At 44.0% G+C, this 13,832-nt stretch overlaps 1 protein-coding gene and 1 long non-coding RNA gene across 2 annotated transcripts in view; one reads left to right on the top strand and one right to left on the bottom strand.

Moving 5' to 3' along the window:
• The window catches only part of LOC111258712 (uncharacterized), a 158,799-nt gene extending 154,755 nt beyond the window's left edge, over nt 1-4,044 (bottom strand). The window contains exon 1 of the mRNA XM_086967562.1: nt 2,167-4,044. Within this exon, the coding sequence (XP_086823688.1) occupies nt 2,167-2,677 (511 nt within the window). The 5' untranslated portion in view covers nt 2,678-4,044. The remainder of the gene's footprint in view (nt 1-2,166) is intronic.
• A 3,352-nt stretch (nt 4,045-7,396) lies between these two features.
• LOC111258716 (uncharacterized) lies at nt 7,397-10,245 on the top strand. The gene is made up of 2 exons (XR_002679149.2): nt 7,397-7,666; nt 9,294-10,245. It is a non-coding gene; the product is annotated as an uncharacterized LOC111258716 (long non-coding RNA).
• Nucleotides 10,246-13,832: the final 3,587 nt, after the last annotated feature.

Genomic DNA, 13,832 nt, shown 5'->3' on the forward strand with positions numbered 1-13,832 from the left:
TATATATATAGATATATATGTATATTGTCAAAATACCCATAAATGTGTAGATATCCAATGTGGACAAATTATCGCTGATATCAGATGTTCGGACGTGCGATAAAGCTCGCTGCTGATCATCGCCATGAATTCATTAAGTGATCGGACGAACGGAACATGACGGATTATTGTCCGTGTCGTCGATAGATTAATCGCCGACGCGATCATCTCGTCTCAGTCAGACCCAGAGCTCATAGCGAACAAACAGCTCCGGTCTAATCATCACAAATATCCGCTCTACTGTTCTTCTTCGTCGTCCCAATCTTGTCCTGCTCATCTGCTATGCTACTCAATCTTCTTTGTTCCGGCGGCTGCTGCTGTTTCTTTTATGCATATTATCAGAAACAGTTGTCGTTACTGCTTGGTATCTGGACCACTGAATCCAGTAGCGGGGGCGGTGGAATCGACATTAAACGAAAAACATTCGCTGCTGGCGACGCCATAGACACCGCTCAAGAACGTTATTCCCATCGCAGAGCTTCTATGAACCAAACGTTACAACATCATACATCGCGCGTAGTCGGGTGCGCGAACGAGCTCAAAGAAGCAGGGTATGACAAGCCAAACAGCAGGCACGACTGTTGCCATTGCTAGTGACGACGTTATGGCTACCAGCATCGACAACAACAATGGTGGCATCAGTGGAAAGGGCGACTTCGACAAACATAGGATAGACGCGTGCCCAAGTCAACCCAGACAAGAGCAACGATACCGTACAACATATTTGTGCGTACAGATGTTTAATAGAAGAACTCCGCGCCATCACTAAGGCAAAGGCGGAAAGTGAGCGTGCACCGTATATCACTGCGGCGCGGACGTACAGCAGTCAACACAGTAGACCATCTATCTGAGCAGCGTCTAATCCGTCTGAGCTAACTGGCTACAGATACAACCGACAGCAGAGGAAGGAAAAGAGGGAGGAGGAAATAATCAGGGAGGATACCGTAGACGTAATGGTACATAGTGGATGGGTGGAGAGTCGATGATTTGCAAATGATTGTTTGCGGCCGTACAGCGACGAAACTACAGAAATGCGACAGAGCATTGCTTCTGCTCGAGGTCTGCCGACGTCAAAGCACGTGCACACATCGCGTGCATTTGTATGCACAACGAACGCATGCTGTTGTCGCAGCGGTTCCGCAACACGCTAGATTCGAGCGTACACTTCACCACAGAACGCTGCACGTCATGTAGCGGTATGCTCTCCTATTGCGGCAGAGCAACAAGCGCGCGGAAACACACTGGAACAAGTCGACAAACACTCGTACGAGCCACTTGTAATCTCATATATTCAAACGTACGCTATTCTCCATCCGTAGGCCCACCCACACAAGAACAGCAGCAGCAGCAGTCGACAACGACGATGTTGATAATGATTATCATGATGACTTCGTTAACTGTCGTCGTCGACACACTCTCCGTGCGTGCTGTACGCGGCACGACGCACGCGGACTGAAGCCGATATGCGAAACATTGTTTTGCTTATGCTTTAATTGTTTATTGACGAATGGCACAAAGCTGGTCACGATGCAACAGCATACCAGGATCATCAATAAAAATGTACTGGGACAGAAGTATTTTTTGATGGCAACGAGGAGGCAATGTACAGAAAGTCGAATAAGTGAAACATGGTGACGTAACAAGTGGACTTGGAGTTGATTAAAGCTATGGACCGCTGGATGGTTAAGAAATTTTTATTTTATATGCAGTTGTTTATATATAAGTTATGTGCAGTCGTAGAAATGGTACCTATTATATTCAACAATTGTGATATTAAAAGTCGAACTTGATTGTATAATCTGAGAAAATAACCCGAAGATGAGATATAGGGTGCATGGCTTAGACAGATAGCGAAATTCCGCAGGCACTACTAGATACAACCAACGCGTTTCGACTTCACTTTTCGACAACTATTTGCTTAAAAGTTCAAAAAAACTTTTATTTTTTTATCACACTTTTAGAAGAATATCCTTATGTGCCAGCTTGATCTATTGTAGAAGAGATGTGCTCTTATCCCTGTTGTGCGGTAATGAAAACAATCGCCAATTTTCCTGCTATTGCTCAGCTGCGTCGTTGCCTCAACTTCGCCACGTAAATATATAATTCACATTTTCCGTAGGTACTTACCTAGCATTTTGCTGAGATCGGCGTTATGTAGATCCGGATTTTCGTCGGCAAGTCTCTTGCGTTCAACCTTGGCCCACACCATAAACGCGTTCATGGGTCGGCGGATTCGGGTTTCGGTCGCGCGTTTGCCTCCGGCCCCCCCACCAGGCCCCAGCGCACCCTGGTGAACGACAGCCATGTGTTGCTGCAGAGCTAACTGTTGCTGTTGAGGAAACTGCAGCTGGGTCGATAGGTGATCCTTGTCGAATACAAGCTCAGGCTGCGGTGGACAGCCTGTGGGCGCCTGTGAGGAAGGTGGCATCCCAAAGCTATCGGCGTACGCTTGTGCCTGACTCGCCAGTGAGGCAGGCGGCCACGGTTCGAATGGCGGGTGAGGAAACGAACTCACTGACGAAGGTGAGTCGGCTCCGCGCGACCCAGGTGATGAGGTATCTTGTATAGGGTCCATTCGTTGTGATGCCATGTTAAGCAAATCGTGATCCACTGTCTGATCGCTTGAGTAACTTTCCATGGCACTCTGGCTTCCACTGCGAGAGGAAAGCCCACACTATCTATCACCACTATTTTACTTATAAATGAAACAATTAGGAAGTTAATCGGCTGTAGATTGGGTCCGGTCGAATGTCGACCACTATTAAGTTTGTAGCCCGTATCAATATGCGGTGACGATTGCAGGTAGGATTAGTTCGCTAGGAACACATGCGATGCAGTTATATAAGTTTTTGTTATTTTGATTACTATTAGGCGATGCGTTGCGTCGTTCCAGTTACAACGACAAGTTCCATGTGTTTCTCGGCTATATAGGTATATATATATATATATATATATTATCTATAGACATCTACGTATGCGTGAATACGTATTGCACCACTCGACACTTCATCACAATATCCGACACGTGAAAATGTATTGGCCAATCGAAGCTGTTGAAGCACCAGTCACAAACCTCGTTTCTCTCGTTGTGCTCCTCTGTCTGTCTTTATTGCACGGTAGGCAACGGTAACGACTTGAAGCTTCAGGCGGGATAAATAAGGCCGCGATTGGAGACCACAATATCGATTCTACTGCGAGTAGATGACAAAGACTGGCGTTGGTCTAGGTCCTTTTTATAAAAACACCATCTTTTGCACTTGAATGTTTGTTAAAGCTACTCCTGCTGTTGCAGGTATCACATTCTTTGTTTACCAATAACAAGCGCACACGCGCATACACCGTTCCCAGTTGACTCTGTGGTACTTCCTTGAACGCTGTACCTGCTATTGTTTAAAGCGTTGATACTTTGGCTGATGATCACCTTAGCAATGATAATGATTAGTATAGCGACGTGCCCCCACGCGACCATCACGACGAAGTCAGTCAAAGCCAGCGCATCCAAAACCTCTTCTATTTAAATCCGAGTAACGTTGCCAGCCTGCGAGTCAGGAAATCACCAGCTTCTTTCGTCGCCGACCCTGTTGTTGATCCTGCAGGTATTAGTTGAAACGTTGTCGCGACTGTTGTTATTGTTGGATAGCACTTTCGATTTTTCATTCAGAACTTTACATAGCACACTAAACCACCACCCGGTCAACCGGTTCTAGCCGCTACATTTTCGCTGCTTTTGCCTTATTGATCTCGCTGTCCTGCTACACTAGCCTGTCTAGCTTCAACTTTTCCAAACTTCTTAGTACTTATGGAAAACATTTACTTGTGTTGTCGTAGCGATGATAGCAGTTGCGACGGTGACGCTGAGTTCGGCGACAGTAGCTTTTCGTGCTTGTTAATGATCGTTGGCGGCAGAGATAACAGCGGCAGCCGATGAAAAAGCGCGCTCTCGCTCGACACACACCTGACGCCCGCCAGAACAGTTCTGCTAGGCAGCTCACTCCGGTGGCTGGTCCGAGGCGGCGCTTGTGTTCTTCTTCTCGCTGTCGCGTCTCTCCCGCGGCTGCTGCCGTCGCAGTCGAAGAATCGTCGACGGCGGCAGCGCTACTCTATAACCAACACAACCGCCGCCGCCGCCGCCGCAGGCGCTGCTGGCTTCGCCACAGCAGACGCATGTTCTACCGGCAGTTGCTGGTGCGCCTTGACGCCAGCGTTCGCCGTGGCGCCGCCAGCGGCAGCAGCCTGCACCTGACCCCGCCCCCGGGGCGCTCGCCGTTCGGCGCCCGGCGAACGCACGAGACACCAGTAAGCCAGTCACCCTCTTGCTGCTGTGTCGGTAAGGGCGAAACGCACCGGTGGCTATCGGATTGACCGACACACGGACCGGTGGACAACGACAACAGCAGCGGCCACGGCCGCAAGCCGCAGATGATAGAGGCAGGCAGGCAGACAGGCAGAAACAGGCAGGTAGACAGACAGGTCTCACCGTGGCCGTTCGTTCTACAGCCACCGCCGCTGGTATGAGTAGTAGCTGCTAGAGAGTCATCACACTCACGGCCAAAACACCGCCGGAACAAGCGCGCACAATAGCGGACACAGCGAACTACAGTTTTGCGTTAGATATCTATGTGGTACTTAGAATGGCGCAATGTCGACTCTTATCACGAGTACGGCCAACGTGTAAATGCAGAAGCAACTCTTCTACGAAAGCCGCAGGTTGGCAATTAGTCGTCGATATAATAACCATTAGCTACATATAGATGTGTAGTGGAATTCTATAATAGGTGGGTAGATGAATGGTCAGTAATTAATATATAGATACACAGCAACTGCCAAGAGGCAGCTCTAGCCGAGGGTACTGCTGCTGCTGCTGCTGCTACTGCAATGCAGGCAAGTGCACCATGTATGCTATAGATTAGAGCTATGGAGCGTATCGATGGTCAATGGGGAACGCTGACCGCTTCCCCTGAAGGCAACCGCTAAACTGTGTGGAAAATTGTACGATACAATACAAATCTATGGTGATATGTGATTAATGGTAAGAGTGGTCACGAGTGCACATTGCCATGCTGCACTAGTTGCCGTATTAGCTTTGTTATCATAGCATATTAGTGTTCCTATTCGATGGCCTGCGCGTCGTTTGATACCCTATCGAGACGTATGCGCACTGCCAACCGCCTCTAGTACCACTATATATCATAGCGTATTCGTGCACGAGTATAAAAAGAGGTCTAAAACAACAGATCCTTAAGGACGTTTCAAAAGGGTGTGACGTTGATGTGGTTCGTCTGGTTTTTAGGATAGTTCGGCCTGTCGATCTTTGGGCGTAGATGTCCGATTATGTATCGGTGCCATTTATTGGCCGACTGGATTCATCTATACATGCTAGGTTATCTGAAATCTCATTGAGTCTTTATCGATCCCCTCTGTCTCGAACACAACGAAAACCTGCTTCACTGTCCACTTCTCTTTGAGCCTGTTCGTTACAATGTTCATGACCAAATGAAACAGAATTTAAGTTAAAGTTATTCCACGTTCGGACTATGTACGTACCTGTTCGACTAACGACCACGAATCCGATGCGCGAAGTTTCGCTTTTCCAAATTCTCACAAACCGTCAGAGTTTGCTTGGCATCGCCGTAGCAGTAATCATAGGCCAAACAACAATTGCCGTCAGGAGTTGTGCCAGTAGCCTGGCTGGAAACAACTGTGGCACCAGAATTAGCCAAGAAACAGCATGATCGTTTTTGATTCGAATATCCAGTTTGACTCTACGCAAAAAAACATTATTAGTTCCAGATGACATTTCCAGTATAAAAAGCCGTACTATATTGTCTAAGATATGAAGGCTTAAAAATTAAAAAATGCATAAAAACCTTGAGTGAATTTCTCATCATGACGAAAAAATTCAGCGAGAGATTAGAGTAGCCTATAGGTAGCAGAACAATAATTTCTTACTATTACCGGATACCTGTTAGGGCCCATTTAGTAGAAACAGCAATATAAGTTGGCACACACAAACAAGGTTATGCGCCGTCCAACTTGATCCTAGTCTAGAATGTGTTGACGAAAACTGCGGTACTAATCAGTTTCTCTTCCCGGAATTGCCATCAGGCGATATTTCATGAAGATTGTAAATAATCTGCCCTCGATTAATTCGACGGGTCTATTTATAGATTTCGTATAGTTCAGTACGTCCTATGTTTGTTTTATTGCGAGGTAACAATAAGGTCAGTACGGGCCGTTCTGAGGTCGCGTCTCTTACTTCTAGGAAATCCAGAAAACCTTTGATCTAACGGAACGCGCTTTAAGACAGAACTACAATTCGTCGTGTACTTTCTTTGAAAAAAGAAAAAGCATGTATATAACATTTTACTGAAAATTGCAAATGGTCAAAGTGAATGTGACGTGGTAATCATTGTGCATCACTATGGCGTAAAATTTGCACGATTCCTAAGTCGCTGTATCCTGGTTGTAGACGAAAACACATGTGCAATCATGTTTGTATCGAATGGATCCGGTGGGCTACTTTATGAGCAATAAACACGAACAGAAGGAAAAAACAGGGGCTGCCTAAGAAATAGTGGGGTTTCCTTTCCTTTGCTACTATAGAAGAAGCCGTAGTAGTAGTAGCGATACTCCCTTTGGCGATAGTCCAAATTGGCGCTGCAGATAGTCAGTGCATTAGTTATAGCTCAGCTTTCGAAAACTCCTTGCTTGATTTGGCAAGTGACCTCTTACGCTGCTCCAGGTTGAATATGCCGCGAGTTGACCCCCAACATCAACAGAAGCTAGTTGATACTTATAATGCTGCGGTACGAACTCCCTCATAGAACATACCGTCCTCAGCGTTTGGATAAACAAAAACCAAATACAAATAATAGTAGCAATCGTAGCTGCTGTCGCTGCGCCTACATACAAACGAAGGCACACACATCTTTCACGATATTGTCATCAGTGTGCTGATTCGCGCTGCTAATTAAACAATTCCAGGCGAAGACAGGAAATTGGCACGGGGGTTCACAGAATTCGCTAGAATTCTACTAGCTTTGATGTGCGCGCGTGTTCCTTTCCTCTCTTCTCGTGCTTTTATCCGCCTGCTTCCACAGAACCTTCTGTGTGCACGCCGTGCTATGGGAATATGTATGTATGGGGAGAGAGAGAGAGAGAGAGAGAGAGAGAGAGAAAGGGGGTAAGCCAGCTGTCTTCTTAGCGGTTTCTAGCGGCAAAATTTATAAACTGCGAACGACTAGGCAGAGCAGCAAGGTCCATCGCTGCCGCTGCTGCTGTGTTATGGGCGGTCCATAATTGTCAGAGCTGACCGATGCTACCACGAGGGAGAAGTTCCACAGCAAAAGATGCTGCTAGAGAGAAGAAATGATTATGAAGTAATGGAAATGGAAACAATACCAACGATGTACACAACACCAACAGCTGTTGTAAATGGCGAACAATTTGAAAAGCTAATACTGATGAAGCTATAGTGCTCTCAACCTCGTGGGCGAGTGTACTCAAGTGTCATGGAAATCTGCTAGAAGCTTGTTGCAACAAACATTACTTTTACTACTATTATTGATAGCTTGTCAAGTTGAACCAGGAAGCTGCGTGCAGCCATGTGTAATCCTAACGACTTATCGTACGTGTACAGGATGTTATGTCATACTGTCACAAGTAGAATTAGCGTGCAGTTCAATCACTCGTTTTTGGGCCATGACTGTTTCTTCTGGACCATGAAAAGTAGCCCATATTGATTAGATGACGACTTTTTACTCATGAGCGCTTGCACACCAGTAAAATAGTATATAGTGTTATAATGGCATCGAGTAATCCAGTAGCTAGCGTATTTGTTTTTGCTTGGCTTTTTTTTTGTCTTGTCGTCGCTATTGCTACAGCTGCTTTGGGCATGCGACACTGCTAGATGTATCATCTTTGTTTCACCTTTTCGAGGACTTCCACCTTTGAGCTGATAGCCGGTCGATATGTGGCGTTAAAAGAAGTGGTGCCTGTCACTATCACCAGTCGTTCATTGGAGAGAAATACTTTTCTGCTCTAGCATCGCCAGTACTGTGACTACTACGACGAGTCCTCACGATGACACGCCGATCGAAGCAGCGATATAGCAACGAAAAGCAGAGAGAAAACGAAAAGTAGAGCACTCCAGGTTGACGTTAGCGAGCGCGTTCGATTGGACTGCTAGAGAACGTGAGATACGAGCTTGGCTACTTATACAGGGCAATAGAATAAAAACAAGGTTGATTGTTAAGATTTTCAATTGAGATGATGCCGATTGTCGCCTCCGCGCGGAATGCTTTTGTGTAGCCGTCGATAATCTGGTGGGTGCCTGTAGGTGTCCGTGCGTGTGGACGTACGAATTGCAACAAAACTTCCGGTGCGTAAACGTCAGCCTGCCGTGATTCGCTCAGTCGGTTCTGATAATTATTAGTACATTTGTGATGGTGGATGGGAAAAGAAGAGTAACAGATCGAGCTCTTACAATCCATAAGGAAGAATTCGGATGATACTGCAGGTGGCGCGCATGTCATATCACTAATTAGCAACAGTACTGCCTGCCGTAAATGCACAGTGCGGGTAGTTTGAAATACGTAAACTGTTTGATGATATCATAATTTCAGCAAGTTCAAGTTGCAGGGGTATACGACAGTTGCCATCGGCGACCGTCTACCCAAATAGCCGCATGGCTGATACCAAACGTACAAGTTAGGCGTCCTTAAGCAATAGCATTTAGTTAGCGATATAACGGCAAACAAAATCTCGCCATTTGAGAATCGAGTTGCTACATTTTCAAGGGTTTGGTCTTTTCGAGAGTTGCCTTAAATTATTGTCACATTTCTCACAAACACGATACAAGCAGTGATGCCCGAAAAAGTCCATGTTTTTTTCCGTTAGAGATCTTATTGAACTGTTACTATTGGCTGCCTAAGCACCAAGCTGTAACAGGCGCTTTCAGATGCAAAATTCGCTGATCTTTGAGTTAGTTGTGTTTTTAACGTTTGTGCAGTTAAACTTGAACACTCTCCATATTCTGCGCTATGCGCTGATGATTTGCGTAGATTCCCAAATGTACTATACGGAAGTTTAGCATACGACGGCAGCAGGTCCTCGAATCTTCGTACGCCTCTCCCTGAATAAGCTAGGACTGTTATCTGTCAGAGACATAGTTACTTATTTATCGTCAACATCTTTTTAAGTACAAAGTAGGTCAGGGTATAATCCCTCTGAACTGTACTTTTGACTTTTCCCAGATGTCTTCCTGCACGTCAAGACCGAGAAAGGTCGACGGGTGAAGCGATCTCCTCGTTCATCTTAGCCAGCTAACTATCGCTCCACAATGCGACCGCTGCTGACTTATTTCAAGATGCCCGTATTGCTTAACGCCAGTTATTTGAGAAGCTAACGTCTCCGAACTGTCGAAATACCTTCATAAGATATGATTAACCGTAATTAATAGAAAATTCAGGTAGATACGTTTAGAGCTCACTGTTATTCGAAATTATGCCGCGTATGCGAAGCAAAAAATATTACAGAGAGGGACCATTATTGTCATCTTGTTAGATTGCTTTTGCGAGTAGCATGCAATCCTTGCGCTACACTGTCTATCTAGTTCCGATTAATTTAAAATTAGCAGTCTTACTCCCAGCATTAATGGCATCACCTAATCGAGCCTATCGCAGTTTCGCATTAAAAAAGTTACTATGTAGACATTTGCATGCTACGGTGCCTTGCTGGTTGCTTACGAAGCATAAAATTGTAGAAGCAGTCTAGATCCAAATCTAAACCTTCGAGCAAAAATGCGAATCACAAACATATGATTGAGATCAACTTCAAAATAGCATGAATGTTCCTTTATTACAAAAATTACACAATTAAGATTTTACTTAAATACAACATCTGTAAGGTGGGCTTTCCTGGCATTTTTCATGGCAGGTATTCACTTAGTCCAATATCTAGCCACTTTTTGCATACATCTGGCCTTATCTTTAAAGCAAAGGTGCTGACATTTTCCGGAAACTTGTCCACCGTCCCTAGACCATTGTAGTATATACCCTAAAGAGAAGTTGAACAGAGCTACGTCGCATAATCTAGAGGGTCATTCGATGTCACCCTCTACAGAAAACAGCCTCTTGCCAATGCTATCCTTAATAAAGCTATTACGTTGTTATTAGTTACGTGGGGAGGTTGAACCACCCTACTGAAGTTACGTGTTTTGCACATTTCTTTTACTTTCAATTTCGAACACAAGAAAGCCTGAGACCATCTGTTTCGTCGAAAAAGGGGTCAATGATACTCATATGCTGCGTTCGATAGTGGAGTTTTGAGATGTAAACTCTTTCGGTAAATGGTTCAGGGACCCTTGGTTTACAATAATTCACGGACCCAGAGCGAACTTAAAGAGAATAAACGTGCACGCCATTTCAGAGATATGGCGAAAAGTGCCAAAGACTAGGTGAGGCAAACAACCGCCATGAAGGAAGCCTACAGAGTCCGTTTCACTAACATTGCGCTTAAATAACATCTTGAATGACGAAGAAAGATTTATGTAAATACATTTTGGTCGCTATTTGTTGACGCCCTTTCAAGGTTGCTCTTGACCTGGTCCCTCTGAGTTACTTGTATTCGTCACCCAAAGTTGTTAGGCATGACGATGAAACGCTTTATAGCTTTAAGCTGTGTGTAACTTTAAATCGGATCGTAACGATGTGTATGATATCGTTCTATAAACAGTGTTCATATAACAGAGATAGCGACTTTACCCCCGGAAAAAAGCAGATTCACAGCTTAAGCTATTCTTGATAGAAGCTTCCTTTCCCTACTAGTTGACATCTTAGTCAACCTTCACTGTTACTGATTGAAAACCTAAATTTCTCTCTGTTTCATTCTACGCACATTTCGTTTACGTGTTTTACAGGCCTGAGTCATAAGTTCGGCGCCTAATTTTGTTCCAGACCACACGTCATTCTCTCGCAGGTCCATGGGCATGATTCATGTGCAGGATAAAATTGTCGGTATAGGATAAATTCGTATCCCCTACTCCATACAGTAGCCATACTTTGTTAATTGGCCGTTGACTTGGGCGCGGCTAAACGAATAATCCTATGCTAATTCTAGACGGCTGCCACCTGAACTGAATTCGGCGCAGCATTGAACACATACATAGGCCTGTATTGTGTAGCTGTACTACACAAACGTTTGAAGTAAATAAGTTCATCGTTCGGAATATTCTAGCCAGTAGTTTCAGTATGTCGGAACTTTTTTTTTTATTATTATTATTTACTATTTTGTTGTCATCATTCAAACAATCTAGATACAAGCGAATTTTCAAACAAATATCCTTGATAGGGACTATATGGGTATATAGGAGGGTTTTATCCACATCGAAGATTGCACTACCTTTCGAGTTACGCCAATTTCAAGCAACGAAAATTAAATGATAAAAAATTACTTGTGATCATTTAAGAGAGATGCATCCCAATGAAGTTTCGCTTCGTAGCCTTGAATTCAACTGGAGTGCAGTTAACTTCAATATACATTTAGTAAGCGTCCGCTTAGAATATTTCGAAAGTAATCATTGCGATGTCTAGGCGCTGCGCGGGCAGGTCGTGCAGCATTGATCGCGTAAAAATATTGCGAACGATTTCTGCATATTATATATGAAGTTCTGTAGGTTTTCGTTTGTTGAAGGAGCCTACAAATCAGCTGTTGTGGAATACGCGTAGATGTTGCTCGTAAGTTGAGCTGAATATATGGTTCAGTGAAATGTTTTGGAATCATCCCTTGCAAACTTCTGAATGGCATTATCAGCTGCACTTTCTCATTTAATTACTGTTGGCCGTGTCAGTAACTATCTATTAGCTTTCGCAGGTCTGCACGATTGGATGTCGTTGGGCGTGCTTCTTATAAACTTCGCAGTGATGTACATAGTTTTGTGCTCGGACACTCAGCCACAGGCTTAACCATGATGTTTGCCACTCTAGAATGCTAGCCCTGATGGTACTCATGCCGTTCGACTGGGTCCGTTTATTGCAGAAACATGGACATTCCTCCTTCGGCCCTTCGATAGAAGAGTGGCCCGCTTTCGGCACAGCATAATTGTCAGCCGTAACTAACGATGGCTCGGCACTTGTCGCATTGTTAGAAAAACAGTTAAGCTTGATTTTCAAAAACATTAATTAGTGCGCCGGGATGTCCGACAAAGATGGTTTGCATTGTAGTTAAGGCCGCATATGATCTTACGCAGGTGTCTTTCTTAGCTATGGCCTGTTCCACAGATACCCTTCCATATTCTCGTAAAATTGAACGAAGAGAAAATTTGTCTATCGACCGATACGCCTTATTAGATAAGCTATGAAATGAAGCAGAGCAAGCACAAATTATCGGGCAGCCGACTCCTTCAACATGCATGACGCAAGGTTAGACGCTTTGCTGACTGAATATTTATTTCGAGTAATATATTAAAATAATAGTAATTTTATCAACCTATAAAGAAAAGCATAGCGAACAAATTTCACCAGGGTACTGCCATATTGTTATGATTCAGCACCTATTGAATTTGATCCTACTACACGATGAAGACTGTCCGAAGGTTCTGCTAATCACTTCATTTAACTTGGCCTACTTTTTGTCTATAAGAGTCATAATGATAGTAATAACATTATTGATTGAAAAATAAAAACAAAGAAGACAAGAACGTCTACCTATTGATGAAATGATACAGACAGAGCGAAATGTAAGGTTGTCTTGCCATCACTAAACCAGTCACTATTATTAAATACAGTACTACTTTGAGCAAACGCTCTAATTACATATGTGCAAAAGTCAATTTTTTGTTCTTGGTCTCGACCTTGAAATTAGGTGACAAACATTTGCATGGTTGAACCGCAGTATTACTGAATCAGGATTTCGGCACGAAAAAATCAAAGAAAACTGGTAAACAGCGCACAGCGTGTTCTCTCAAAAACGTATTAAAACAAGTGGAAACAAATTAAAGTGTTGGTCTCTATTTATTATAGTCAAGCCGGCATTCGAAATTCAGACTGAGTGTCTTAATAACATTGCGAACAGAGATTTAAGTTTATTTAATTATACGTTCTAATTTACGAAACTGCGTCGTTAACAGCTTCACTGAATTATCGATTTAGCGGCCGAAAACCCCTGTCACGCTAAAAAACCTGCTTAGGTAGGCGTATCACAGAACTCTACATTTTTGAGGTCCATAATATTATTAATGTGTTTATTAAGATTCCTAAACTTGACATGTAGCCTTTACAACTACGAACGCTACACATAGAGATGTAGATGCATTGTTTTATATATAGATATATAGCACTCCGATTGAAGATAAAAATTGTCTACTAGACGGTATAGTGGAGTGATATTCTCCTATTAGTACCGGTGCATAGTACACTTTCTGTTAGTGCTCTATAGAAATACTTAATCTGTCAGCGAGACCAATCGCTGGTCTCAGATTTACCTAGTTAGATTCAGCTGTTGAATTCTTTGATGGACCGTATATTGCTGCACATGCTTGTCTGCTTTTGTGTGTGTACGCGCCTATATCATTTCAATAAGCCCCGTAACTCGCATCGCTTGAACCTCTGACCCGTTCGCTATAACCACCGTTCGTCACTGGGTCAACTGCCGTTGGAGTGTTCATCAGCTACGGTATAACAGCAGCAGCAGTAACAAAATCTGAAGCAGAAATAGCATTGGTGTCCGCCGACGCCAACATTGGCGTCGTCAATCCTGACAACGTCGTCAAAGAGACCCCCCGATCATTCGGCTGG

Source organism: Varroa jacobsoni, unplaced genomic scaffold, assembly GCF_002532875.2.
Source record: "Varroa jacobsoni isolate VJ856 unplaced genomic scaffold, vjacob_1.0 scaffold_256, whole genome shotgun sequence".
In the NCBI taxonomy this organism is placed as follows: Eukaryota; Metazoa; Arthropoda; class Arachnida; order Mesostigmata; family Varroidae; genus Varroa; species Varroa jacobsoni.